Genomic DNA, 27,610 nt, shown 5'->3' with positions numbered 1-27,610 from the left:
ACACTATTTTAAGTCTTTATCAACCAATTGTGTGTTGATAAATTGCCTCCTTCTCCTCCCGTTGCCGCTTGGGCTCCTTTTCTCTCCCTTTGGCTTCTCCTTCTTCCCTTCCTTAGGCTGTAAATTGTAATTTTTTATGTTTTATAATAGTCTTTTAGAGTTTATTGAAAAACCACAAAACAGCGAATCCGTAAAAAGCAAACTGCGAAGTAGTGAGGGAACACTGTAGTGCCTAGATTGAAAGAATTCATAGTCCCACTCTAGAGTGAGACCAACACTCTATTCTATGTTGGTCAGAACTCACCTGAAATAATCTTGTGTCCAGTTCTGGGCATCACAATTCAAGATATGGATATGGACAAGATGGAACATGTGAAGAGAAGATTGAGCAAAATGGTCAAAGGTGTGGAATTAATTAATACTGTATTTTATCGCACATAGTAGCCATTGCGTAATAGTCGCACTCCCATTTTGGGGGTTCTGGTTTCACTATTTCTGTTCTCCTCGAATAATGGTCACACCCTTGATTTCCTGGTGTACGCCCCCATCGGCTTGCCCACCTGCCCGCCCAAAGACCCATCCGCTCAATCACTCACTCGCCCACACACTCTCACTTGGTTGCCTATCCATTCGCGGACCATCCTTTTCCAAAAACGCCACTTTGAAGCAGTGTTCTTGGAAGGGAATTGTCAGCGGATGAATGGGAAACCGAGTGAGGGCATGAGAGAATGAGTGGGATGGTGGAAGGGGTGTTCTCAAGTTATTTTCAACATTGTTTTATTAAAAGGTTACTGTTTTGAAACAAAAAAAAAGGATTCCTCCCATGTTTTATTAAAGGAGGAAAAGTGTGACTATTATGCCATGAAATACAGTATATTAATCCCAGTCTATTCTGCTTTGATCAGACCTCACCTGGAATAACACTGTGTCCAGTTCTGGACACCAAAATTCAAGTAGGATATTGACAAGGTTGAACGTGCCCAGAGAAGGGCAACCAAAATGATCAAAGGTTTGGAAGCCAAGCCCTATGAGGAGCGGGACTTGATGGTCATGTTTAAATATTTGAAAGGATGTCACATTAGGGAGGGGACAAGCTTGTTTTCTGCTGCTCTAGAGACTAGGACATGGAGCCCCGGTGGTGCAGTGTGTTAAAGCGCTGAGCTGCTGAACTTGCAGACCGAAAGGTTGCAGGTTCGAATCCGGGGAGCGGAGTGAGCGCCCGCTGTTAGCTCCAGCTTCTGCCAACCTAGCAGTTCAAAAACATGCAAATGTGAGTAGATCAATGGGTACCACTCCGGCAGGAAGGTAACGGCGCTCCAGGCAGTCATGCCGGCCACATGACCTTGGAGGTGTCTACGGACAACGCTGGCTCTTCAGCTTAGAAACTGCATGTAAAGGGAAGATAAGATCTTAGTTCATCCTGAGAGAACCTAAAATATGCACTGACACCCCCCCTCCATTATGGCACTGCTTCTGACCCATTTGATCAGGACGGAAAAATGACAGGCAGCCAGGGGCAGCTGGACTCTTGGGGCAATACTAGTGCTTTCCCCTCTCCATAAAATAACCCTTGACTTATCCAAGAGTCATATCAAAATCCATAGTCTTGGCCCCAAAACCTGCTCTCAACTTGTATGCGAGGTCAACGTATACACAAGTACTTTTGAGGAGATAAGGAGTAGGCAAGGTCTTAGCTAAATGAGTCTTTTAACTCCATAATAATAGCTGCATCCCCACCAAACCTTTGAAAGTATGAGACCCACTGAATTGTGGGTTGATGAAAGTAAGGAAGGAGAGAAACAAAGAGGGGAAGAAATTAGGATGAGGCTGCGGAGAACTCGCAGCTCTTGTCTACGCAGCAGTAAACCCACTAGAATGGGGTTGGACTGGATGGCCCACGAGATCTTTTCCAACTCTAGAATTCTATGATTCTATGATTCATGTCCAACTGCTCCCCGTACACTAGACTGAGTCCTTGAGTTCTTGATAACTTTAAAGCAGGCGTGCAGAAGTTCAAGGTTTTTTGGAGGGTCTACATTTAGAATCAAGGTGATCCGAGCCCAGGATTTCATTGTGAGTTCTTGAAATGAACACAGCTCACTGTTACTGTCCACTCAGATTTTGTTTTCAGCGATTCAGTGGGGTGGTGATACTGGAAAGTCATTGGATTCTAACTGTTAAACATTTGTGACTATTCAGAAACCTTATGTGATTTACTTTAGATGACCAAGCAAATCTGCTAATGGAGGCCACTCTACCTGCTCACCACCCACAGTTTAAATGTAAAGCACAGCGGAGAGAATTGTGCAGCCCTCCAGTCACTAATTGCTGTGTGCTGCATGTATGTGTCTTCAAGTTGCCTGTCAACTTATGGTGACCCCATGGTTTCCATAGTGTTTACTTAGGCAAGGAACGTTCAGAAGTGGTTTGTCATTTCCTTCCTCTGAACTATGCTCCACTGGGTAAATAAGTGGCTCTTTGTAAAACTTGATTATCAAATTTAATAGATGCACTCTGCCCAATCTGGCAGGTGAAGGAACAGGCAGGTTCAGAGTGTGCAAAGCTGTTCTGAAAAAGGAAGAAAGAGCAGCAGGGAGCATGGGACGGGGTTGCAATTTAAAGCTCTTAGAGAATTTTTGTATGAGATTTTGTACATTAGGAAAATCAGCTTCTCCAAGGGTATATTCAAGACTTGTTTGTAGACCATTTGTTGATGTTTGTTAACCATGTACAGCCACAATCTACCTTGCAAACCCTTTCCCTTCTTTCTGAAGTTTTCTGCATCCTGTTAGGAACATAACACATGCATAGTAGCTTTCCCTTACACATGTACATGTTCTTTTTGGAGAACTGAAGTTGGGGGGGGGGGGGGGGAGGCCAAAGCTGCCACTCCCATTTATTGGACAGACTCTGAAGCCCCAATCACATAGACATTTTCTTCTTTATGGAGAGCAGGCAGGATTGCAGAAGTGCCTTCCCATAGCCAGATGTAAATGAGATCTGCCAGGATCCTATGGAAGCCTTAATCATTTTACGTCTGGTTACATGTACATAGCCAGCCATTTCTGTGATTCTGCATACTCTTCATGAAGCAGGGAATTGACATAGTGGGGGTAGTCACTCTTCTACACTTCATTGAACCATACAGAATTGCAGCCATTGTTTTATTTATTTATTTTTGAGAGTAGTCATATTACCTTGATACAAAGAAAAAAAAAGTCTTGTGGAATCTTAAAAGACTAACAAGATTTATGTAGCATAAACTCAGGTTACTCGTTATGAAATAGACTTAAAATCTAAGTAAGATGTAACTGCCTTATGAATAGCGGCACTTGGCCATCGAACAGCATCAATAACACTGTGAGGAAGGGTTGTGTGCATGTGTTGGTGTTTGTTCCAGAGTCTAGAAAGTTTGTTTTTAATCGTAATTACCCAGTTCAAGATCAATGGCACACCTGTCTTCCCGCTTTATTACTGTTAATACTGTAAAAAAATTAATCTGAAGCCTAAATCCAGTTGTTAGTCACAGCAAGAGTAAGCCCATTAAATGAAAGTGAATTTGGTAAATCAGATCTTTTGCAAGTTCAGCTGATCTTCTCTAGTTGGAATTAACAGTTTTGATTTATGCCTAATCACTTTATCTTTATTCAGAAATAAAGTTATGGGAAGACAATGTTTATTAGAAGTAACCACTTTTTGGAGTTTAGTATTTCCGGGTTTCTCTTTTCAAGTCTTACTGAGTTTTCCAATTATCATACAGAGATTCCACTTTCCCTGCCATGTCTGTGGAATCCCGAGGTTATGATTTTGGAGAGGCCCCAGAGGAGCTCTGGCTAAATGCCCGACTCTATCTACACTGCAAATCCTAGGATTCCAGCATTAGATGGCTCTTAAAGTAGAATCATAGCACTGTAAATGTGTAGTCTGAATGGGCCCCAGCTGTTTTTAATTCCATCTATGTGCTCAAGTTCACCAATAATGTTCCCTCGCCCCGATATCTCAGCAGCAGCAACAGATGCCCCGTAGCAGCCAAGACGAAAAGGATGAAAAAGAAAAAGAGAAAGATATGGAAAGGGAAGAAGAAAAGCCAGAAGCTGAGAATGACAAAGAGGAACTGACAAAGTAAGTCTAACCACTTCTCCTGTCTAGGAAACAAATAGCTAGCAGCGGAGCACCTGCTTATTGCTTCTGCTTCATAGCCCTTGAGGTACAGTCTTCCATTATGCAAAAGCTGGTGGCCAAAGCCAGGCTCAAATCTCAATCAGCTCTTTGTACACAGTAGAGTAAAACTAGCTGTCCTAAGCACTATTTTAGAAGATAGGTGGAGTACAGATTCCAACCGTGGAAGGCATCAGCCCCCTATAAGACCTGAGCGCAGGTTTGGGGGTGGGGGCACAAATATGGTGGAAATGCACACCTAGATGACCATAGGGGGCAATTTATTTTTGCGGGGGTAGGGGCGGGTAGAGCCTCCAATTGTCGAATAATAACTTTGACACCCTCTAGAGCAGTGATTCCCAAACTGTATTCTGTGGAAGTCTAGGGTTCCACAAAAGCATACATGAAAAATCTTAAAAATCAAATTTAAGACAGATTTTAAAATAAAACCACACAAGACCAACTATTGGATTGTCTCTCATGCAAAGGGAGGGGGAGCATACATTATCTGCTCCAGATGTATGTATTCAGCTGTCGTACAACAAAAGCTCAATCTCAGAATTATTTTAAGTACAAAAATGAAACAATTTTGTCACATTGGGTGTGAATGCAATATTTTCTTGTACCAAATGAAAGGTTTGTGGTTATATTGAAAATGCTTTCTCTTCATTTCCAAACCTACTATGTGACACAAAACACTCAGGTAGTAGGAGTAGATGAAAAAAGGAAGAAACAGTTAATTCAAAAGGCTTAGTAGAAATCAGGGATAGAGTTAGGGTTCCTTGGGGGGAAATGTCTTCTGAAGGGTTCCATGACCAAAAAAGGTTTGGGAACTGCTGGTCTAGAATGAATCTGGGATTATTTTGGAAGAAACTTTGTGGCATCCCTGGTGATCACAAAAATGGCTCCAGGGATCGTATGCTGCCTATGGGTCACTCTTGGTCTAGATGGACCTTCAGCCCAACCTATAAAGGTGGCTTTCCATCCACTCTCTCTTTTGTTTTGTAGATTTTCAGGATGCATGGTACATGTTGCACTGCTCTGAGTGCTATGGAAGTATTAAGTCTTGGTTTCTGACTGCAGTGCAACAGCACATGAGTGCAAGGCCCATCCCACTTGTGCAGCACAGCTTTGCAACCATGAATAGGAGCAGCTGTGGTCTTCATTTAACAGTAGAGCAAAATAAGCACCACTTGACTTCTTTGGAAGACTTGGCAGACTGCTTACTTTCTCTAATGGGCCTTAATCCTTGCCTCGAAGAAGCATCTGGCTTGGTTGCATTAGACTCCATAGGGTGATTCTCAGCAGGTCCCTTTTGGGAAGACCAATGTGGAGAAGCCAAGAGGATTTGGCTGGCCTAGTGTTCAACCTGTCTCCATCAGGTCCCTCAGCAGTGCAGATGAGAAACCGCAGGCTGCTGCAGGAGAGAGAGAACACGGTGGGAAAGTGCCTCTCCTGCAAGGGCCGGAGGCAGAGAGGAGAGGCATCACTTGAAGGTTGATTGCTTTAATTTTCATTCCTTCCATTCTGGCTCATGTAGGGAGAAGAACGAGGACACATCTGGTGAAGACAATGATGAAAAAGAAGCCATTGCTTCCAAAGGGCGCAAAACTGCCAACAGCCAGGGCCGACGCAAGGGTCGCATCACCCGCTCCATGGCCAGTGAAGCCAACAATGAGGAAGTGGCTGCTCCCCAACAGAACTCAGAATTTGGTATGTATTTGCTATCTCTGCAGAATGAGATGGAGGTGGTGTGCGTGTGAGCAAAGCAGCGCCTGAAGGAGTCCATTGGCAGGAGAGCAAGAAGTGAAACAAAGAAACCGATTCATTTATTGGTTGCCTGATGACTTCTCCATTAGAGGACAGATGGCTCTTTCCAGACTTCTGAACTGATCACTTGCAGAAAGCTGCTCTCCTTTTCTTTCACTACTGCATCCACATCCATTCCCCCTCCAGCCATCTTTTCTGGGCATCCCTGGTATGCCGGAAGGCATTGATTACTAGCATTTTTCCTGGAGTTGCAAGGATTAAACCAGGGCCTTCTGGGCACAAAGTGGGTGTTTTGCTGCATCTCACTTCACGCCCTGCTTCTGGTGGCCCAGGGGCATCTACCTAACCATTCTTGAAACCGAAATGAACCCTAGATACACCTTGATCTATTCCAGCAAAGCGGATTTTCCTTCTTACTGCCAAGTAGACCTCTGGGTTTTTTTCTTCCTTTCGTTGGAATGCCTATCTGGAGAGCTGGAATAAAGATAAATGTCTATAGCCACATTTTTCTTTTGTATTCAGTCATCTCGCTTGCAAGGGAGAGGAAGCAGAATGTTTTTCTTATCAAATTTCAAATTAGGGATGCTATTTGGGACGAGGAGTGTCCTAACTCTGCACAAGTATTGCATCTGCCTTTCAAACTTGGAAGATTTACCCCTCTCAACCACTTGAGGGCCTTGCAATATTGAGAGATCCCATCCAGAGAAATGGCTATGTAACTAAAGCTGTAGCTTTCATCAATTAAATTGGTAGATTAATCAAACAAAGTTTGACAACTAGTTGTTACCCAGAACGTTGATGCAGCTCTTTAAGCATTCACTGCCTGCTTTTATTATGCAATATACGTACTTCCATACTTAGTGTTTAGTATTCTTATATCCTGGCTTTGGTACAACCCTCCCCCATTTTAAAAATTCCTTGATGATGTCATGACCTACCTTGCTTTTCTTACATGTCACATCTTGACAGTGTCCTCAGTGTGCTTCTCTTAACTGGCTAAGAGAGAATGAAAAGCCTGGTTGCTGCAGCCATAAGAGAGAAGCCTTGGTTTCATTTTTTGAATGCAAATGTTTAACATAACTAGTCAGCAAACCCAGAAGTCCTCCTTCTCCCTCTCATCTACTTGCTTACTTAACACATTGCAGTCCTTGGGAGTTACAGCTTCTCCCTAGACAACCCCCTGTTGTGTTTCTCTTGTTTTTGCATTTGTTTAAGCTTCCATGTTCCATTCTAATATTATATCTGTGAATACTTCCTTGCCTCAGAAAACCCTACAAAATTAATGGGGCCGCCATAGACAACAGGCGACTTGAAGCACCCACACACATCCAGAGTCTACAGGGATGTGATTGAATTAATTCATGAACTTTTAAATATACAATTGTAAAACATACTTAGAAAAACACAGGAGAACAGATGTATGCATATAATTATATCCTGCCATCTCATTTAGTATGATTGTCTCCACTTAATCCCTGTAACTTTTATTCTTTTTGTTTGGTTTTCAGCCACTTTGGAGATGAATGAAAGTTCTCGCTGGACGGAGGAGGAAATGGAAACTGCCAAAAAAGGTAAGAACATTGGTTTGCTTTTTTGTTTTAAATGCCTATTCTTGTCCAGAGTCTAGCTTGTTTGGGATTGCGTGTATTCAGTGCTCATATAAACTATGTGATCTTTTGTGGGAACGGCATATCCTTTCCCCAAGACAATTCTAAAATGAACTTTTTTAACATGTCCTGTGTTTGCATAGATGGTTGGCTGCAGTAGTGTGAATATATGAAACTGGCCTCACTTTGCAGCCAGTTGACTAGCAGGGTGACTTGTGTGTAGTAGAGCCTGGGCCTGATTTGAGGGGGTCCTCATCATCCTTCTACTAAGAAGCCACAGCAGTGCTGCTGGTACACTCCTCTGAACACTTTCTATGGGAACACCATCTTTATTGTCCCCTAATGTCGTGCTTCACAGACTATCAGATGTAGGATATTGGAAATTAGTCTTTTCCAATAAGCTAGGGACTAGCACAGAATTTGTGCCAGTTGTGTGTAGTTGTTTATTTCTCTCCTGGAAACTTGTCAGGAACTGGAAGCTAATGGCCTAGGGGATAGCATCGTGGTTTAAATTTCCTTTGATTTCTAGAATCTTGTAGAAGACGTCTCTTGTTCTATTTTTTTCATCTATTTCTCTGCATTGGTTGTTGTAGATCTTTTTCCTGCACATGGCATTGGACTGGATGGCCCTTGCGGTCTCTTCCAACTCTATGTTTCTATGATTTCTCTATCTGTCAAATGTATAAGTGAAGACTAGCTGCATATCTCCCTTCCTCCACTTTCCTTGTATGTTTTCCTTTCAGAGCCAAAGCTTCTTGCTGCTGATCTTGTGAACTATATTGCTCTTTCAGGAGTTTTGAAACTACAGTTGTTAGAACCTGACTTTTTATTTGTAATCCTTTGGAACTTTCTGCCTTTTTGAATTGTTTTCTGTGGGATTTGATCCTGGCCTGCTTAGTCCTTAGCCCTGTGGATTCAAATAGATCCCTGTTCACCGACTGTTTGTTTGGCTTAGCCCTGGCACAGCCTATGAGCAAGAAGTAGGGCATTGTATAGTTCAGGCTGTGGCATAATGCCAGTCCGGTGCTCTCAACTGTTCACTCCCATTATGTGTTGCTTGCTCTCTGGTGGGGCTGCAGTGTGCCCTGGAGTGGCTTTATCTTGGTCTCATGTGTCTAAGATGCTTCTTCCTGGCACTTGTTTCAGCATGGGATCTCAGGCCGGCAACATTAGAGACGAGAATTGACTGCATGGCTGGTCTCCATCCTGAAGAACAACTTGGCTTTCTCCTTCTCTCTCTCTCTGATTGGAATTGTACTCTGCCTCCCAGCATTTTTCACACACTTTTGATTAGAAAACATTTCTGTAGCATCCTGAGTAATGCGTTGGAGGTGTGGGGGAAGGCACTGAGCAGAGCTCTTAGCACTTCTCCTACCGTGTTGCTCTCCCTCCTGCACACTTGGCCGTCTGTCATGACAAGCTTGGCAGAGTTGCCTTGTTCACGGTTATTGTTATTTTAAATTCCATAGGAGAAAAGCATGAGGCTGTGTTTTGTAAGGGTTGAAACATGAAATGAAAAGTTTTGGCAAAGAGAGGTAGTTAGTAATTACTGTAGTTTTATTTTTCCCATCCTACGTTTTTAAATTTTGTCTCATTGCCGTTATTGTTTCGAGTCACTCAAAGGATTACAGCTAGGCATAGCACATCATGGTAGTTGATCCTAGAGCTAGTTTTCCTTGAGTGATATGGTAAATCTGTGTGGGGTACATACCACTTACCTTGTCTGCAGAGCAGAGCTTTCCAAACATTTCATGATGCTTTTTCAACATTTTGCGACACAGTCATTCAGTTTTACTAGCAAAACAGAAGTGAAACCAACTCCAGACGTGTACATAAATTGTAACAATGAAATGTATGGGGAAACAACATAGCTCATGAAAATCTTTCATTTATATTTTTATAAAATATAAAATTGACTTATTTCACATAGGTTCAGGTTTCTTGTTACATTCACGTGACACACCTACACACTGCAACTGACACACGTTTGGAACGGTCTACTGTAGAGGTTTACATAAATGAATTGTCCATTACATCTCAATCCAGCCACATAGAAAGCATACTCGTTTTTTGTTTTAGGTTGGGCTCTACATAACACTGAAACTTTGCACACTGTGATGATAAATCCTTTCTGCTCTGAAGTTAAAGCTAGAGCGCGGACAAGTTACTTTTTAAGCCACAGTACCCAGGATCCCCAAGCCACTGCCCATTTTGGATGGGAATTTCTCTTGAAAAAAATGTAGTATCACATGGGAAACTCGGGAATTTATAAAATTACCTAGAAAGAGCATTGTTCAAATAAAATTCATTAATTTTATGGTATAGTTTGAGACTGGAAAACTGTTTCATAATATAAATTGCTGCTTGCCTCCTCCATTGAGCTGTTGATGTTTGGAAAGCTATTACCTGGATAGAATCTGACTTAGTGCTTTCAGGTCTTAATTTTTTTTGCTTTTATTGGGGATAATGGTACTGGCTCTGCTTGCTAGGAGATTCTAGGAATTAGGAGTCCTAAATAAGTTCTCAGGGGACTTTCATCTTGCTTTTGTTCTTCCTGCATGCAACTTCTTGTTACCTAATTTGATGTCCATTGTTGTTGCGTGCCTTCAAGTCATTCCCAATTTAGGATGATGATGATTCACACCGTGGAGTCTAAAAAAAGACTCAAAGCGGCTTACAGTAAAACCAATACAATACAATTTAAAAACCCCAAAAAATACAAGCAGGATGATCTTATCCAGGTTTTTTTTGGCAAGATTTGTTCAGAGATGGTTTGCCATTGCCTCTTTTTTTGGCCGAGAGGCTGTGACCTGCCTAAGGTTTCCAGTTGGACTTAGTCCAGTACCAACCACTATTCTATGCTGCCTCCGTTACCAAAATAAATGTGTGTAGTGTAAATGTCTATATGCCAACTTGGGTCACTTATACCAGTTAGAGAATTAATGTTTTCTCCTTGATACTGAGTTAACTTTGCATTTGCGGCATTTTGAATTTTTTGTTACTTTGCATGGAGTGCCAGGTTCATAAAGTGTGAGTGCATTGTGTGAGGTCCTGTGGAAGTTTTAAGACTGTTGTGGCCGCAGAAATCTCAAGTAACAGGTTAAAGGGGAAGTAATCCCAGAAACAAGCTCCTTGGGATATTCTGGTGGTTAGGAGGTGAGGTGGCCTTTGTTTTCCATATTCTAATCTTGATTAGTTCAGTCACCTTTGCTCCAGTTGTGAGGTTCTTTTGCGGAAGAGCTGCTTGCTCATTGCTCATCTTATTCTAAACAGAGTGTGGGAAGTTACTCTTTTGAACTGTAACATCCAAAATCCCCCAGCCAACATGGCCATGGTGATTGTAATCTCGTATAAAAATTTCCCAAGTTGTGGTTCACTGAGGTAACATTTCAGAGAAAGCCAAAACTAAAAGATGCTTCAACATATCCTTGCATCAAAAGCCTGTGGCTTTATATTTAGCTAGAGGAAACCTGAGTCTAGGATTGCCACACAGGAAACGCCAGGAGGTTCTTTGTGCAGAAGTTCGAAGGGACCGCTATGTGTGCCCTTGTTCTGGGAAGTCATGGCCAAGCACACTATTTCTAGTAACAAACAATACATATGTATAGGATCATCACATGTAGGTACTATACACTTTTATATTTCTTAAAACATTTTAAAGTAACCCTTTGTTTTTGTGGATGCCTAGACAGCATGCAAATATAGAAAAGATTAAATACAACTAGAACAATAAAAACCCAATAACACTATCAAAAGAAAAGCAACAAGAATCCTGCCGTAAATCCAATCGAATCTGCCAATTAAAATGTTATAGCAAATGAGAGCGGAGCTGGCATCTCATCCTGTTTCCAAGACTGTATTTCATGCCGGAGTTTTATCAGTGTTCGGAGCATTTGGCATATATTAACTGATAATCAACTGTTACAAGGACCCAGCAAGGTAGACCATTTTTATTGCCTTCATATTTGAGATGGATGAGGCAGTCTGTCTTAGCATCCGCTTCTAGAAGCCATCCAATGAATTGAGAGCAGTTGCACAATTTGGAGAATTTTATGATGTATTGTTCTTATTCATAAACTATTGCATTGTACATACATTCCCCCCCCCCCCTTGTATTATGACTACCATTGACTATTGCAGAACCTTGCTTGGATAGCAAATGATGATGTTGCTGTTGTTTCTTCAAGTTAAATTCTACCTGCGGGGCAAAACAGGAACAACAGACTGGGCTAGTCCTGCACTCTCCTCTTCTCCCTTTTTTCTTTTCTTTATTGCCCAAGTCTGCTCCCCTGCCAAGAAAAATCCCTTTGATTCACATGAGAGCAAAGGAAGCTATTAAGAAAAGCTTTGTTTTCCTGGATCTCTTCCCCTGGCTGTTGACATTTAGGGGAGGGGGGGGGAGCAGAAGCGGTTGCCAAATTGGCCGCACCCTTGTCATCTTGGGCCAGTGCCACCGCTGTTTATGACCACTCTGTCTAGAGGTCACATTCAGATGAAGCAAACTTCTGGGTCACCCTAGGGCAGGATTGACAGGCGAGGGAGGGGAGAGCGGATTACACATTTCTTCCTGCCTTGGAGTGGAGGCACCCTCCTTTGCGCTGGTCTCAGCTGACGTGATGAGCCAGTGAAGGCTGCACCTCCGCAGGTTGGCTGTCTTTGGTCTTGGCAGTGCCGCTGAGCATCTCCTGAAATTTGCCTCTGAGCCCCCTCCTCTTCCTCCTCTTCCAGGAGCTGCTCAACAAGGCAGAGGACGGTTGCAGGGCGGCGTGGGCGGCGTGGGGGGGGGGGGGAGCATAACCAATCCGAAAGAACTTTCCAATCCACCTTAACAGATTGCAGTTCCAGGCAGTTTGAAACCTCCAAGGAGCCAAGCAGGTGGGAGTCTTGACAAAGAGGAGAGACGGCAAAGAGAGAGGAAAAAGGAGAGAGAGTCAAACAAGCACAGCGGAGTGCCCCCCCTTCCCTTCAGCCAGCATGGAGAGAAAAAGCAGATAAGGAACAGCGAAAGACCAAGTATGGGTGCCCCACAGCTTCATACAAAGGAGCCGAGGAGCTATTGACCTCTTGCCCAACTTTGGATTATTTTCTCTCACTCACTGCCAGCTCTCAGAAGTGCCAGCGGTTGGGATCTGTAGGCATGATTCTTCCAGTTTGTTTCTCCGACTGCCGGAAAGGAATAAGCCTCACAGAAGAAAGCAGGAAGAGGAGCAAAGAAGACATGTAAATTCATCAGTTCCTCTTCATCTTCTTCCACTCAACTCCCCAATTATAGTTGTTTTGCACTTTCGTTTTTCTCATGACTCCCGGAGAACTCACTCCGTCACCCACCGCATGTTTTCAGTAGATTTATCAGCAGGTGAAGCTAGAAGAGAATGTAAGTGTTGAGTTATTACGGGAGCGACCCAGGCTGGGTGGCCATGTGAAACTTTGGGGAGGGGGTGATGTTGGAGCAGGACTCCCTGGGTGTCTGCAGGCACACATGCCTCTACTGGGGAAATACCCGGTGAAGTCATGTGATTACGGTGCCCCAAGAGTGCTGGGTTTGTTGGAATCGGAAAGTCTGTCTTCATGTTTCAGCAGTGGCAGGAGGTAAAGTACTTTTTTGTATAAGGCAGGGTAAATGAAAGCGTAAAGCTCATCGCGGTGGCAGTTTATCGGTTTTTAATTTGTATGAGACGACGGTGAGGGCTGAAGTGGGAAGGGATTTGGATAACTTCATAATGGGCACGGTGTGAGCACACTGGGTGTTTTCTGGCAAGATGGAGGGTGGTGGCTGTGGCTGACAGGTGTGTGTGTGTGAGAGTGTGTATGGATAATTATAGTTTTGGGAAGCAGGTGTTGGTGTTTTGGTTTTCATTACTGTAAAGATAAGGGCAGCCGTACCTACCAGTTTGCTGCTGCAGGGGAGACTCGGGTGTGTATGCCAAACACACCAGACCGCCTGGCCGCCTGAGAGAGAAGCAGGCATGGCTCTCCCGCCACAGCCAGGAGGGCCAGTTCCAGGAACACCCTCCGTGCAGAGCCCTCACTCTTCCTGCGGGGCGGGCCCAGTGAGCTGGAAAGTACTCTGAGCTTGGCAGCAAGCCCTCTCCCGAAAGCCACTTCGTTGTTGTCGTGCACGTGTGCTTGTAGCTGCCTCTGTAAGAATGGGCGAGAGAAAACACAAGGAAAGTGATTGGGAGAAATGGATCTGTTTTATTTATTTTCATTTTTGTCTTTGTGGTGTTGTTATCTCACCAGTTCCCAACCTCAAGAAGATAGCAGGCTCCTCTCAAACTGAACCCCCAGTTACGGAAACTATTTGCTTAGTATCTGTCTCCCTGTTTTGTTCCTGCAGCAGCTTTGTTAGATAGGTAGCTGACTTAGGGACACCTGTAGCTCAGCAGAGTTAGCTGAAGCAGGATCCCTTTCTCCTGGCTTGTCTATATTATTATTATTATTATTATTATTATTATTATTATTATTATGTTTATTTATACCCCACTTTTTCTCTCCATAAGGAGACTCAAAGCAGATTACATTTAAATTTACAATTTAAAATCTACAACTGTATACACATTAAAATAGAATTAAATATTATTGTTATTTAAAAATTCAGTTAAAATCAATAAATACATACTAAATACATACACAAACTAAAAAACACAGCAACCCTTGACAATGTTAAAAACCATCTTCTTTAAAACCCTTTCTGAATAAAAAAAGTTTTAGCCTGCTGCTGGAAGGAGAGCAGGGAAGGGGCCATTCTGGCTTCCCTGAGAAGGGAGTTCCAGAGTCAAGGGGCAGCCACCGAGAAGGCCCCTCTCCCTATACATTATAGAGAGTGTGATGTAGTAGTTATGGTATCAGACGGAGCTAGTGCAGGGACAAAGGATGCTGCGTGAACCTGGGACAAACATTTGCTTTCAGCCTGTCCCACCTCAGAGGGTTGCTATGAAGATTTTAAAAAAAAGCAACTGAAGCAACATGTATGCTGTGTTAGGATTATTGGAAGAAAGACAGAATATAATTAAAATAACCCAAAAGAATCAGGGTAGCACATTGACTTGTTGCAATGTGCAGGCTAGTTGCAAATTGGAAAACTGCCCCTTTTCCTAGCACTTTTCTGGCTTTGAGAGTACTTCCCTGTATAAGTCTAGTGCCAACCCCACAACATCCGTTTGAAGTAGGCAATTGAAAATTCCCTTTTTAACAATGGAGGAACTGAAGCCGAGAAAAGTTGGCATGTCTGAAATATGTTTGAGTGAGTGAGGGTTGGCTGAGGTCAGGTTTGAACATTAGTGAGCCCAGTGCCTTCTCTTTTGAGACAAAGGCTAAGGTAGAAAATCATAACCAGAAGGGTTGGATCTGTTTTATGAAGAATAGTTTTTTGGTAGATGTTTTGCTGTTGATGCAAAACTCAGCATGTTGGTAAGCACAGCCTTCTGTAGAAAAAAAATAGGGTTCTATTGCTTTGGCTGTGTTGGTCAAGGGAGAAGAATCACATTTTTACCAGCCAGAGACCACATTGCTCCTTGTCCTGTAGCAGGGGAAAGTGGAGTGATTTGTATTTTAAGTTTTTTGTCAGGTGCAAATTGACAAATTTGCACACACATTCCCAAGGCGGGGAGGGTTGCATAGTGGCAATACCTGTCAATTTTGACATCTGAGACAGAAAAGCTTTGAGATGGGGGTAGGTGCATATTTGAAATAATCAGACCTAGGCCTTCCTGTGGAAAATGAAAGACCCTGAACTTAAAAAAATCAAGTTTTGATCCGACATGGATTGTATCGTTGACAAATTTCTGTATACATGGGGAATTGTAGCTCTCTTTGAAACTATAGATTTGATTTACACATCTAGCAGAATGGAGAAACAGGCTAGGGTTGTAGAATGGGCTATACCATACAGAAGTGCGAATTACAACTGTGCATTAAAAGAGGACCCACTGTGTCACAGGTAGTTTTATGGATGAGTGGGCCCAGTTTGTGTTCTTGAAGCTAGATGCTCAAAGGTTTCTTGTCTGGTTGAATTCTGGACTGGACACTTTATGGACATCCCAGAGCATGTTCATTTGAGCTCCTGAGAGTGGAAGTTTGGATATTAATGTAATAAATGAGATTGTCCTGTGTAGCTTGATAAGTCTAATGGCCAAGTAGAGGATGTAGGCTCATATGGTCAAAGACTTGGAGCTCGGAGACATTTAGTTGTTTAATATGTGAGGATAACCTCAGTGGCCTGAGATGTAGAGATTTTAATGATAGATGTGATTATTCTTATGCTTACTTTTATTTATGTAATTTGTGTCCTATGCAATGTGTTGATTTATTGTTTATAGGTCAGGTTGTGGGATGATTTTTTTTTTATTATTATGTAGTTTTTCTGTTTTGTTCGCCGCTTTGAGTACCATTTGTGGGAGAAAGGCGGAATAGAAGTAAATAATAATAATAATAATAATAATAATAATAATAATTTTGTCTAGGGTAGTTTGGAAAGTTGTAGTCCAAATAAGAAAGAAGTTCAAGCCAGAGGCGTTTAAATCTCAGCAGTCTTCTCACTTTGACATCTTCACTTGTTGAAAGTGACCAAAACTTCTTAATAGTTGTGCCTGCCCTATCCGCAATCCATACCAGGTAATCTGAGTTCAGAGTTAAAACTGTTGCAAATATCAAACTATGGACATTTCTTTTTCAAAGCTGAGCATTAAAAAGGTAGCTTCCCAGTCTGACCTTTAGCTAAGTACTAGTTAGAGTGGTTGAAACTTTCCACGTTTTTCCAGTCCTTTATAATGTGGAGTTGTTTTAATTGGAGGAGGTTAATTGTCTGGAACTGGCATTGAGGAACTCCATTCCCCTGGGAGGCTTGTCTTACCTTTGCCCTATTTGTCCTCTCCCTCCCCCTTTTCTTTCTTTTTTTCTTTTTTGTAAAGCGAAGAAATTAGTGGGACTTGGTTGAAAAGACATTCCCAGCTGGGCAAGTAATTTCTTTTCAGCTGCATTTTACATCTTACAGTGGATCTTATCTTGGATTTCCTGTTGGGATTTATACTGGTTTTACTGCTTCTCCCGCCTGTTAGTTTAATGATCTTATCATCTCTTCATTTCATCGTCTTTTGTTGTTATGGCCACAGTTTTAATTTTAATGTTACATGTGCATTTATACGTTGCTTTGAATCACTTTTAGGAGGAAGGTGACTAATAAATCTCTCTGTGGGTGCTCACTTCCTGACATTTTGACAGCTACGGCCAAATGTAAACATTGCGGGTTGCATCAAAACTGAGTCGTACTTGAAGTAGACCTATGGAAATCAATGCAGCTGGTGTTGGTTATGACTCATTGAAGTCCCTTTGACTTCGGTGAAGCGTTTCCAAAGTTTAAAAAGTTACTTTTTGAGGGACTACAGTTCCTAGAATCTCTTAGCTATCATGGCTGAGGGATACTTAAAACTTCAAAGAACTATAGTCCAAAAAAGGTAATTTTTACAAACTCTGGATGAGTCTAGGTATGACTCAGATTCTTACAAATTTTGTATGCCTGCATCTACAGGAAGAGACATCTCTGCAACAAGAGCCCTTGACTCAGATAATGAGCTAAATGAGCATCTACTAATGCTGTTGTTCCCCTTCAGAACCGAGGAGTGGCCCACTGCAGTTCCTAGCCATCATGTACTTAATGGAAAGAATATGCGTTGCCATAGATATGTTATCAAGCTACTGCTATAGTATTATTAGCCATCATTAGAAAAGTGCCCCTTCTGAACATCCTGAGCTGCTTCTCTCTTTTACCAAGCATGGAATGCAAAGATTTGTCTCTAAAGCAGGGAGTATATATCCACAATCCCAGACCCCTTAAGGGTATAACAATGACCTAAGGCTGTAGGTCATTGTTATAATACATACTTTACATGGAGAACTTCCCATAATCAAAGCCTGGCTTCTCTCACCTTGAAGGATCAGGAAGTGAAACATCCATCTTTGCTTAAGAGCCCTGGAAGTGTACTGCTACTTAAACCAGATAGATAGACAACTGCCAGACCCCACATAAGGCAGCTTTGCAAGTTCCTCTAGCTTCCAAGTTTAATCTGTCAGTGATAAGGAGCAGGGCCTTTCTGCTGGTGGCACATAGCTCTGTCTTAGACAGACCTGTCACACTCAATCGCTTTGAAGTTTGAAGCGTTAAGTAGCGTCTTTTTTCCTAGTTAACATTCGAGCACTTTTGCATATGCTATTTTTATTTCTATTTTACACAAGCCACCAAAGGAAAGTCCTCCAAAGCTTCAAGGACCAAAAGGAGACTAGCAAAGTTGGGGAGCCTTGAGTTAGAGTTTGCTTCAGTACAGGATTTGTAGCCCAGTGTTTTTAATGTGTTCCCTTGCCTTGCATTGACTTGCATTTTGGTTTGGCATATGTAAAGCGTGTGTGGACGTGTTCCTTCCCATAACCGCTCCCTCGCAGTGCTCCTGCCAGCTCAAGTCCCTCGGGGAGGTGAAGGAGGTGCGGTTTGTGGGCTCTTGTGCTTTTCATTGTGAGCTGCTAGACTCAAACAATTAGATAAGTGCCCAGGACCCCCGGAAAGCACTCCTGGTCATGAAATGACAGAAATTGTAATAGGGGTAAAAAAAAAAAAATTGAGAACTTCTGTTGTCCGTTTTTGTTTGGTTTTTTTCCTCTCTTTATTATATGAAGTTGCCAAACCAGCCTTAAGCAGTTTGTTGATCTAACCCAGAAGCTCTTTTTATGGGGTTCACCGGAAGAGAAGGGATCTGCTGTTTCAGGAATGAGCAACTTTGGTGGATCTGGGGGCCATTTTTTCCCCATTTCAAAACTCCTACAATGTGCGTCATTCCCTCAAAACCATTTTCACTTCTAAAAAAAAACAATTGTTATTGCCCTGTTTAAAATATATATTCCTTAATTAAGGGGAGCAGGCAGCTGTGGCAGGGACAGACAATGAGGATGGGACAATATGAGGTTCACAGTAGTCATCCTTGTGCTACCTGATCCTTTCAACTGAAGATGTTGAGGTTAAGTGTGAGAAGGTACACAATGACATTACAGACCTGACTTTGACAAAAGATATGTTCTGGAAATAAAATGGGAATAGATTCAAACTGGTCCAGAGGTGTGTGACTACCCGTTTTGAAAGCTCAAGGAACAGAGCTCCTAGATGAGTGTGAAGTAAGGCTGCATGAGTTTTCTGCTTCAAAATAATTAAAATAATCCCTCCTCCTCCTCTGTAATATTTTATTAAAACCAAGGAACACAAATAAAGAAGAAGAGTATTAAAACAATCAACAGTAGATAATACCCATTCATTCTGCAGAGTCTCCATCAGCCCATGTAAATAATAAAGTTCAGAAAGGTAAGGTTGAGCAATGCATGTCACAATTCGTCTCTTGATAAGGTTCCAAATAGAGGGACTCGGTATCACATCTCTCTTTAGATTTGCATTGAATATTAGGAGACTGAGGATTATCAATTGAGGCATTTGTATAAGGTTCTTCTGGAAGGGACAAATATGTCACAGGTATATGATATCTATTCCTGTAGTTTGGGGAATGGCAGTGTTAGAATATCTAAACCATATCTGTGCCGTCCCGGACTATATTGACAACTTCCAGCACCACTGGCAACACTTTACTTCCACCCTCAAGTTGCTTTCTTTTTAAATCTGAGCTATTTCAGTACAAAAAGTCTCATCCTCTTCTTCCCCATTTTTTTATTCCATTACAGTGCATCATATTTTAGGACTCTTTTGCATGATAACTCTGACATAGGATCATCTCAGCAAACTACTCCCCAGTTTACTCAAAGACAACATAACTTCATTCTTTTCTTTCCACCCTCTTTGGTTTCAAACTGTCTCACCCTTTCTATGTACCTTTGTGATCCACAGGTCTCCTTGAACATGGACGCAACTGGTCAGCCATTGCCAGGATGGTGGGATCCAAGAGTGTCTCACAGTGTAAAAATTTCTACTTCAACTACAAGAAAAGACAGAACCTGGATGAGATCCTACAGCAGCACAAACTGAAAATGGTAAATACAGAGCCCTTGCCTTTGCAGGTTCATCTCCTCAGGTATCCTATTATGATCTTGAAAATGCACCAGCATGGGCATATTTTTCACAGTTTTACATTTTTAGGTGTATCTCTCTCCCCCCAAAGTTATCAATATACAACTACTAAAAATTGTGTTTAGTATGTGCAGATCTGTTTCAAGATGTTTCCAGGCTGCAGTTGAGAACAAGGAGCACATATTGGCTATTTTGAAGAAATATTGAAGTGTTTGGCTGGATTTTGTTTTATGTTCACATTCTGTAAGTTGCGTCTTTTGAACTAAGTGTACATACTTCTGGGCACTTGGAAGTAGTTACATGTATGCGTATATGAGAGAGTGTGGGGCAGGAATGTGATTTTTTGCCTTGCTCAGTGTTTTCTTCATTACATTAAGGACTGAGCCCTGCTCGTATGGTGACAAAGTGAGCTGGTGGTGACAGCTTCAGCTATTTTTAAGTGCCCTGGGCCAAGTTGGCATGGATGTCTCAGGGCATGTTGCTCTTTGGAGGGTACTAGTTTGAACAGCTTTGTCTGTTGTTGTTCAAAAGCTCCATAAGCCTTTCTCAAAGGCTTCCACCTTTTCTTCCCAATTTTCTCTTGTAGCTTTAATAACAGCATAATCCAATATACATAGAAATTAAGTAGCTGAATCTATTTTTAAGTGTTTTAAGCAGAAAAGGCATCTGATTTAATTTCTTTGGCCCAATTTTCTGTTTATAGGGGGCAAGCAAAGGGGAAGCAAATGAGAGTAGGAAATTCATCCTTTCCCTCCAGGTAACATTATGAAGGGATTCAAAGGAGAATTTCAGCAAGGATAAAGATCGATACAGTATGACCTCCCTATATCTGCAGGGATATGTTCCAAAACACACAGAGAGATGAATATTGAAACTACTGATAACAGCAAACCCTGTATTTTGACTATACTTGGCCTGTGAAGGCATAACATAGAATAGTAGCAGGGGACCTAGAGAGGTCCATAAGCACAACTATTTTTGGGATTGTGGGGAAGAGATACAGTAGATATAATTTTATTACCCACCTCTCTTTGCTGCTCGACATGGGGTACAACATGGTTAATACATTTGAAAGCACACTGAGACAGTGCATTATGGATTTCCCTCCCTGCACAAACCAGCAGCCAGTGAACTGTACCTCGATATGTTGGCATTGCATAATGCACTTTGACCAACATAACTTGAAGGAGGGATATCAGGCTGTTCTGTTGGGCAGCAGAAATACGTCAGGGAAGGGAAAAGCGATCTGTTGCTTCTTAAAGGTAATTGGTTCAAATTGTGCATGGTTCTGTTTAAAAAGTTATTTGTCACCCTTGTAGTGCAGGGCCGGGGATTACACAGCGCTCCAGATGTTGCTACATTCATCTCTCAGCACTGCTTACCCTTGGCTATGGGAGTTGCCCCCAACAGCATCTGGAAGGAGTACAATTCTCACTCCCAGTTGGGTGTTACGACAGCAACCGATTGCATCACTTGTTGCTTTATAAAATGAAATTGGTAATAGGATGCCATACAATTTGTAAAACCTGTATCAAAAATGTCTTCAAGAGACCTTAAAATGGCTTTACACATTACTTTTAAATGTTGCCATACTAGTGAAGTGACTTTGCCGCCACTCCTTCTGTGACTTTTGGAGCATGACTTTGCCCACGCTTCCCCCTCCCCCATGCCTCCTTATGGAGAATTGTGTTCTTTGTAATTTCCAAATTGGTGGTTATAGTATCCTGTTTTTGGCTCATGCCTGGCCATTCTGGGACAAAACCATGTGCAGTTTGTGAAAGGTGTCCCCCTCCTTTCTATATAGAAGCATTGTGTGTTGATTGTGTAGACGCTGGAAAGGAAGGCGTAAATTAAAGCCCAGTGGGACTAGAATTTAGTAATATTCTACAGCTCAGTACGAAGAACTTGCAGGCTGCCCTGGAACTGCCAAGTACTGCAATTATTATTTCATTTGAAAAAAGCGTTGTGGGGGGTCTGAGCAGCGTAGCTGATAGAGTTCTCCCTCCTAGCCCAAAAGGCACATTGAAAATGCCACAGAGCTCTTGCTGGGCTCAGGAATTTCTCTAACATGCTCACGAATGCAGCAGCAAAAAGCCCATTAATCTTCTCAATATTTGGACGGCGGGCAGGAGAGGTGTTTGGGAAGAGTACGGGTAGGAAGGAATATGAATGTAAATTTGCACATCTGTCTTTGAGATTCTCACTGAGGCTGTTTTCAGGAATGAGAGCAATGAGCCGTCTAGAGATTAAAACAACAAAATATGTAGCAAGAGGCATAAAAAAGAAATGCAAAGAGCTGCCCTGCTCTCATTAAATGAATATTAGAGGCAAGCAGCCAAAACGTTTAATTTGTTGTTGTTTCCATTGTGGGCTTTGAAGACATTTCCCATTTACGGCAACCCTAAGGTGAATCTATCGGGATTTTTCTTGACAAGATTTGTTCAGAGTGGGGTTGCCAGAGCTTTTCTCTGAGGCTGAGAGAGTACGCCATGCCCAGGGTCAACCAATGGGCTTCCATGACTAAGCAGGGATTTGACCTTTCTTATCCGGAGTTATAGTCCAACTCTCAAACCAATATATGTTGCCTCTCATAAAACATTGAATAGTTCCTTCAAATTGATCTGTTCTGTGCATTTTTCCTCTTATTGTCCTTCCTTTCTGGTTCCTTCCATGGGGTGCTCTCTGAAGGGCCCTCTTTGATCAGACCAGACAGCCTTCTACATCCAGCATCTGCTTCCTACAGAGGCCAACCAAGCAGATGCCTCTGGAATACCCACAAGCAGAACAGGAGGAAATTAAACATCTTTTCATTGATGTTCCCCAGCAGTTGGCATTCTGCAACATATTGTCCCTGAATGTGGAGGTAGCTTTTAGTTGTCTAGACTAGAAACCATTGAGAGTTTTGTTCTCCATGAATTTGTCCCATCCTCCTTTCAATCCATCTGAGCCACTGACTGACACCATAGCTGGCAGCTGCAGTTTGCATAAGTTAAATATGCATTGTGGAAGTCGTATTTCCTTGTTTCTGTCTGCTTGCCCCTTCACTGTATGGTGTGACACTCAGATGCTATGAGAGGAATGGTCCTTGTTCCTCTTGAGCTGGGGTGGCCTAACACTTTCTGCCGCCTGCCGCAAACATTCAAGAGAATGGGCTGATAGTTGGATTTTCCTTTCCTTGGGATGGGACAGTGTTGTCCATTGCACCTCAGGGCATCAGGCTAGAGATCTGCAGGACAGGCCACAAGTCAAACAGAGCAGAATGGCAGGAAGACCTTTCGAGGAGGAGCTGTGGCTTTTGCCCAGGCAGCAGCATTTCAGTTGGTCTAGTGGGAACTAAATTGGATTTGGTCTTTTAATTGTGTTGCCCTACAGCTTGTGCTTTTTCTTTCTTTATATATTCTGTTTTTCTTGGGGGAAAAAACCACAGAGCCCCTCTTAGTTATATACTGGGTTGGTTTGCTGCATGTCGGTGTACTTTGTCTCCCTTGTTTGCTTTTCAACATCTTCCCTGTGTTTAGCTCCCCCCCCCCCCCCAAACTGCACAGACAACAATTAGTTTCTCCTCTGGTCTCTTTCTTGGATGCAGCATGAAGGAGTCTCTTTCTAGACTCCTTCATGCTAATTGTTTGGCGTCTCCATCTCTCTAGCTGATGTCATTAGCCAGGATTGATCATTTTCTTTGGGTGAATAATGTAAAGCAGTGTGTGTGTGTTTGGTGTTTTTGCCTTAAAACAATGGACACTCAGCTGCTCCTTCTTGTTCTTCTCCCTCTTACCCATCCCTTTTAAAGTGTTCTATTGTTTGCTGGCAACAACAGATGCCATAAAGCTAAATACAGCACAAGGGAGAAACAAAAGCCCTGGTTGATCAAGCTTACTTTTCCCCCCTAAACATTTGCAATTTGACATGGGTCTGCAGGAACCCCCGTCCATGATGTTGCCAACTTGTGGGCAGGAGGATGTCCTCAACTGCCTTCTTGTTGCACAATGTCTACCTGATTGGTTATGGTGCAATGCAGGAAGCCAACACATTTGGAAGGAAATGGACAAAAGAGAAAAGGACCTTCATTTGATTGAATCTGGTCTTTAGTTCACCTTGCAATGTTCTAAACTTACACAAAATGCCTCAACTCTGTCCGCCTAGATGTTTTGGTCTCAAACTCCCATCATCCTTGTTTAATCATTGCACATGTTGGCTGGAAGGACCCAGTTCAGGGACAGTTTGATTTGGGCTTTTAGCTTTTGGTGAACCACTGTCCCTTGGTGAAGGTCACTGCTCCTCCTGCTGCATGTGGCTTCCTGTTGTTTAAAACCACAGAAGCATAAAGTTGACAAAAACTCCGTAGCATTGTCTGAGAATGATGGGCTCCGCCCAAAGATCTCCACTGTAGTTATGTACAAGTTGCCAAATACAACACACAAATAATAACTGCAAAAGTCGGTATGTTAACATTGTCTTTAAAATCATATTCAAGCCGACACAGTGAACATATGTGAAAGCAACAGCTGGAAGCCAGGGCTCACAGTTCTGTGGAGAGGCCTGTGGGAGTGGTTTTTGCTGCTCAGTAGGAACAAAATAAAGATGTGGTCTGATGCAAAATCACACTTCCGGAAGGCTTTCGGGGGAGCAAATCAGTTTTCCTTCCAATAGAAATCCCACTGGGACATAGTAGAGGAAGTTCTTCTTCGAGGTCTCTGCGAATGCACACTTATGGAGTATACTGCTACAGAAATGGCCATAAGGGCACATGCAGCCCCACAGGCAATAGACATTACTTGCCTGCTCTTTTCAGTAACTCTGTGATGTTAGTCAAAGTGAAAGTAAATGATTGATCCAAAATCAGATGGTAGGCTACATGGTTAAGAAACATTTGAACCCAGGCCTTCTTAATACATAGAGTACAACGAGAGTGTCAGACTAAGGTAAAAGTAAAGGCTTTCCCCTGACGTTAAGTCCAGTCGTGACCGACTTTGGGGATTGGTGCTCATCTCCATTTCTAGGCCGAAGAGCCGGCATTGTCCATAGACACCTCCAAGGTCATGTTGCCACGGGCATGACTGCATGGAGCACCAATGTTACCTTCCCGCCGGAGCGGTACCTATTAATTTACTCACATTTGCATGTTTTCGAACTGCTAGGTTGGCAGGAGCTGGGGCTAACAGCGGGCGCTCACTCCGCTCCCCGGATTTGAACCTGGGACCTTTTGGTCCGCAAGTTCAGCAGCTCAGCGCTTTAACACACTGTGCCACCAGGGGCCCCTATAGTGTCAGACTAAGACAGTTCAAATTCTGATTTGGCCATGATGTATATGGATGACATTGAGATTCAGTGACTGACACAACTGCCATAGAGTCTTTGTGAGAATGCTATGGTTCAGAACCCATACTATCATTTTGCACTGATTTAAAGAGAAATGGTATATAACACTAATAATTAAATATATTTTTGAGAGCGCACTATCCAACGCTCCCCATTCCGGGGGCAGCCTCATGGCACCATTTGGTGCTGTGCACATACTGTTGCTGTTTCTGCCATTAAAACCCCAAAAAGACAAAACACATCCTGCGAAAGCCAGATCTTTCTTTTCCAGGCGGAGGAGGGCGGGCGAGGCAGCTTGTCTTGTCACAGAGGGACTGTGTCTCTTGTTCCTGGCCAAATGCTTTGATCGGCAGCCAGGAGGAGCATCTGGCCACACAGCCCTACCTCTGTGAGGCTTCCTGTTTCTCTCTCCCAGCATGGAGGGCTTGCCTGTTGCTACAGCTTCCCCCCACATGCACTGCATCCTCCACTTAGGGCTTTTGGGGGCCTGTCCCTTTGGTTAAAGAAAATAATTCTCACCTGTAGAGCATTGGGGGAAAGACTCTCCTGGTTCAAAGGCTAAGATGGAGCATCAACCCTCCAGCACACAAAACCGTTTCTCTCTCTCTCCATCTGGCCTCCATGAAATATATAGAAAGACCTGTGTTCTCCCCAGCCAGACATTTTTCTAAAAAAGAGAACTTCACTGAGCAGGATGCATTTCAGTTTATAGGCTTTCCAGATTCAACAAATCCCCTGCAATTTTCTGTGTTGCAGGGAAAGGCAGGCAAAAGGCAAATTGCAATCTCCTGGTAGGTCTCTGGGTGCAATGATAACTACAATAATCACGACAACAGCACAACAGTTGTTAATTCATTGCTCTCAACTATCCTAGTGCTATTCTCCCCCCCCCCTTACTCCTACTCATTATTAAAATAGTAATTAATTCATCAGGTTTAGCTATGATAGCCAAAGGACCACATTCTTAAAGACTCATGGAGGCACACTTGATGTAGACATAAGAGAGAGTATTCCCGGTGGTTATTCCCAGACTGTGGAACTCTGTTTGAGGAGAGGCCAGGCTGACTCTCAGTGTTGCCCTTCTGCTAGAAGAAACAAAGAGCTATTCAGCTGGGCTTCAGGCAGTTCACTGACATTTATTGATGCCCTTTTAAACTGCTTTTTAATTTAGTTGTAGTTTAATATTATGGTTTGTGTAATGGTATTTTAATATTAAACATTTTAATGGGGGGGTTGGGACCTGTTTAGTTAATGTTGTTGTAAGATGCCTTGAGTCACAGATTTGAAGGAAAGGTGGAATGTTTTAAATAATACATGCATACATTTCGCCAGATCGCCCTATGGCCTACTGACCAGATTTGAGTCCTGTGCTCAACACTGCCATCAGTAGTAACTAAGACAGACATTTTTATTTGCGTGAGTGAAAGAAAGAATTGGTTCTGCGTGACTTGAGCCCGCATTTTGTGACTGGCTCCACTTGATGGATCTCAGAGTAAAGACGTAAACCCTTCTAACTTACATATCTGCCCAGCTCAACTCTACATTCAGTTTTCCTACTCGAGGAGGTGGTATAGATTTCTAACACATCAGGAGCTTTAGACTGAAGCTCTTTGATATTTTAGGGAAAGGGTTGCGGGGTGGAGATGCCATAATGGATATGTATTTTATTTTGTGAATACCCATCTGTGCTCTAAATTCATATTCGAAAACTCCCCACCTCAGTGATAGGTAGACCTCAGACCAGATGAGAGAAGAGGGAAGACGGGTACATTAGCTTCAACGTGGTTTCACATGAACTCTAGAACGTCCATGAATTTGAAAAATGTATACCTAGTCTGCTTCCAATAAATCAGAGGAAGCAACTGGCAGAACCACCTCTGAGTTTTCCTTCATTAAGAAAAACCTGTGATATTTTGTAATGGATATTATTATTTATTGTATTGCTTATTGTATTGTGATGTGTTGTTCTTTTATAAGCGGTTTACATTGTATTGTTTTGGGCATGGCCCCATGTAAGCCACCCCGAGTCCCCGTTGGGGAGGTGGTGGCAGGGTATAAATAAAGTTTTTATTATTATTATTATTATTATTATTATTATTATTATTATTATTATTATTATTATATTCATAAATCAACAGGTGCCTTGAAGGCTCATGAACATACGCTTTATTCCCTTGACGTGGAAACTGTCTTTCTGTTAATGCTAGCTAAACTATTATGTGCCTTTTTGTTGCAGCGTCCTCCTGCCGTGTCGTGTTCAGTTTATGATCCACAATAGTCAATTTCAAGTTGCTTTTCACAAGTAATACTTCTAAGCCTAGCACACACACACACACAGCAAATCTTATACCTGTATATTTGGGTTTTGCAGGTTGAATTCTGCACAGATTATCATAGATTCCCTCTGTCCTCTCTGTTACAGTCTGGTAATACTAACATGACATTCTCAGTATTTTAATTAAGTTGGAGTATCATATAGAGCAGTAGATGCGAGTAGGAGTGTCAGCACTGAACTGCAACGCTGGAGACCAGGGTTCAAATTTGCTGAGCCATGGAAACCCACTAGGTGCCTTTGGGCAAGTCACACTCTCTCAGCCTCAGAGGAAAGCAAAGGTGACATCTCTCTGAACCAATATTGCCAAGAAAGCCCCATAATAGGTTCAACTTAGGCTTACCATAGCCGGAAACAACTTGAAGGCAT

At 42.5% G+C, this 27,610-nt stretch overlaps 1 protein-coding gene and 1 long non-coding RNA gene across 21 annotated transcripts in view; one reads left to right on the top strand and one right to left on the bottom strand.

Annotated features, from left to right (window-relative positions):
* Positions 1 to 27,610, top strand: part of ncor2 (nuclear receptor corepressor 2) — a 195,775-nt gene that overhangs the window by 124,562 nt on the left and 43,603 nt on the right. For 18 of the 20 annotated variants that reach the window (XM_062958546.1, XM_008113654.3, XM_062958552.1 and 15 more), the window contains 4 exons: positions 4,004 to 4,122; positions 5,699 to 5,871; positions 7,437 to 7,499; positions 19,411 to 19,553. In XM_062958546.1, coding sequence (XP_062814616.1) covers positions 4,004 to 4,122; positions 5,699 to 5,871; positions 7,437 to 7,499; positions 19,411 to 19,553 — 498 coding nt within the window. The remainder of the gene's footprint in view (positions 1 to 4,003; positions 4,123 to 5,698; positions 5,872 to 7,436; positions 7,500 to 19,410; positions 19,554 to 27,610) is intronic. The other 2 variants (XM_008113655.3, XM_062958551.1) reach the window with 1 other exon arrangement.
* LOC134292899 (uncharacterized) lies at positions 9,072 to 13,666 on the bottom strand. Its single transcript, XR_010000002.1, has 2 exons — positions 13,423 to 13,666; positions 9,072 to 12,897 (listed from the first exon to the last, which is right to left on the bottom strand). It is a non-coding gene; the product is annotated as an uncharacterized LOC134292899 (long non-coding RNA).

Source organism: Anolis carolinensis, chromosome X, assembly GCF_035594765.1.
Source record: "Anolis carolinensis isolate JA03-04 chromosome X, rAnoCar3.1.pri, whole genome shotgun sequence".
NCBI lineage: Eukaryota > Metazoa > Chordata > Lepidosauria > Squamata > Dactyloidae > Anolis > Anolis carolinensis.
This window is presented reverse-complemented; position numbering and strand designations above follow the sequence as displayed.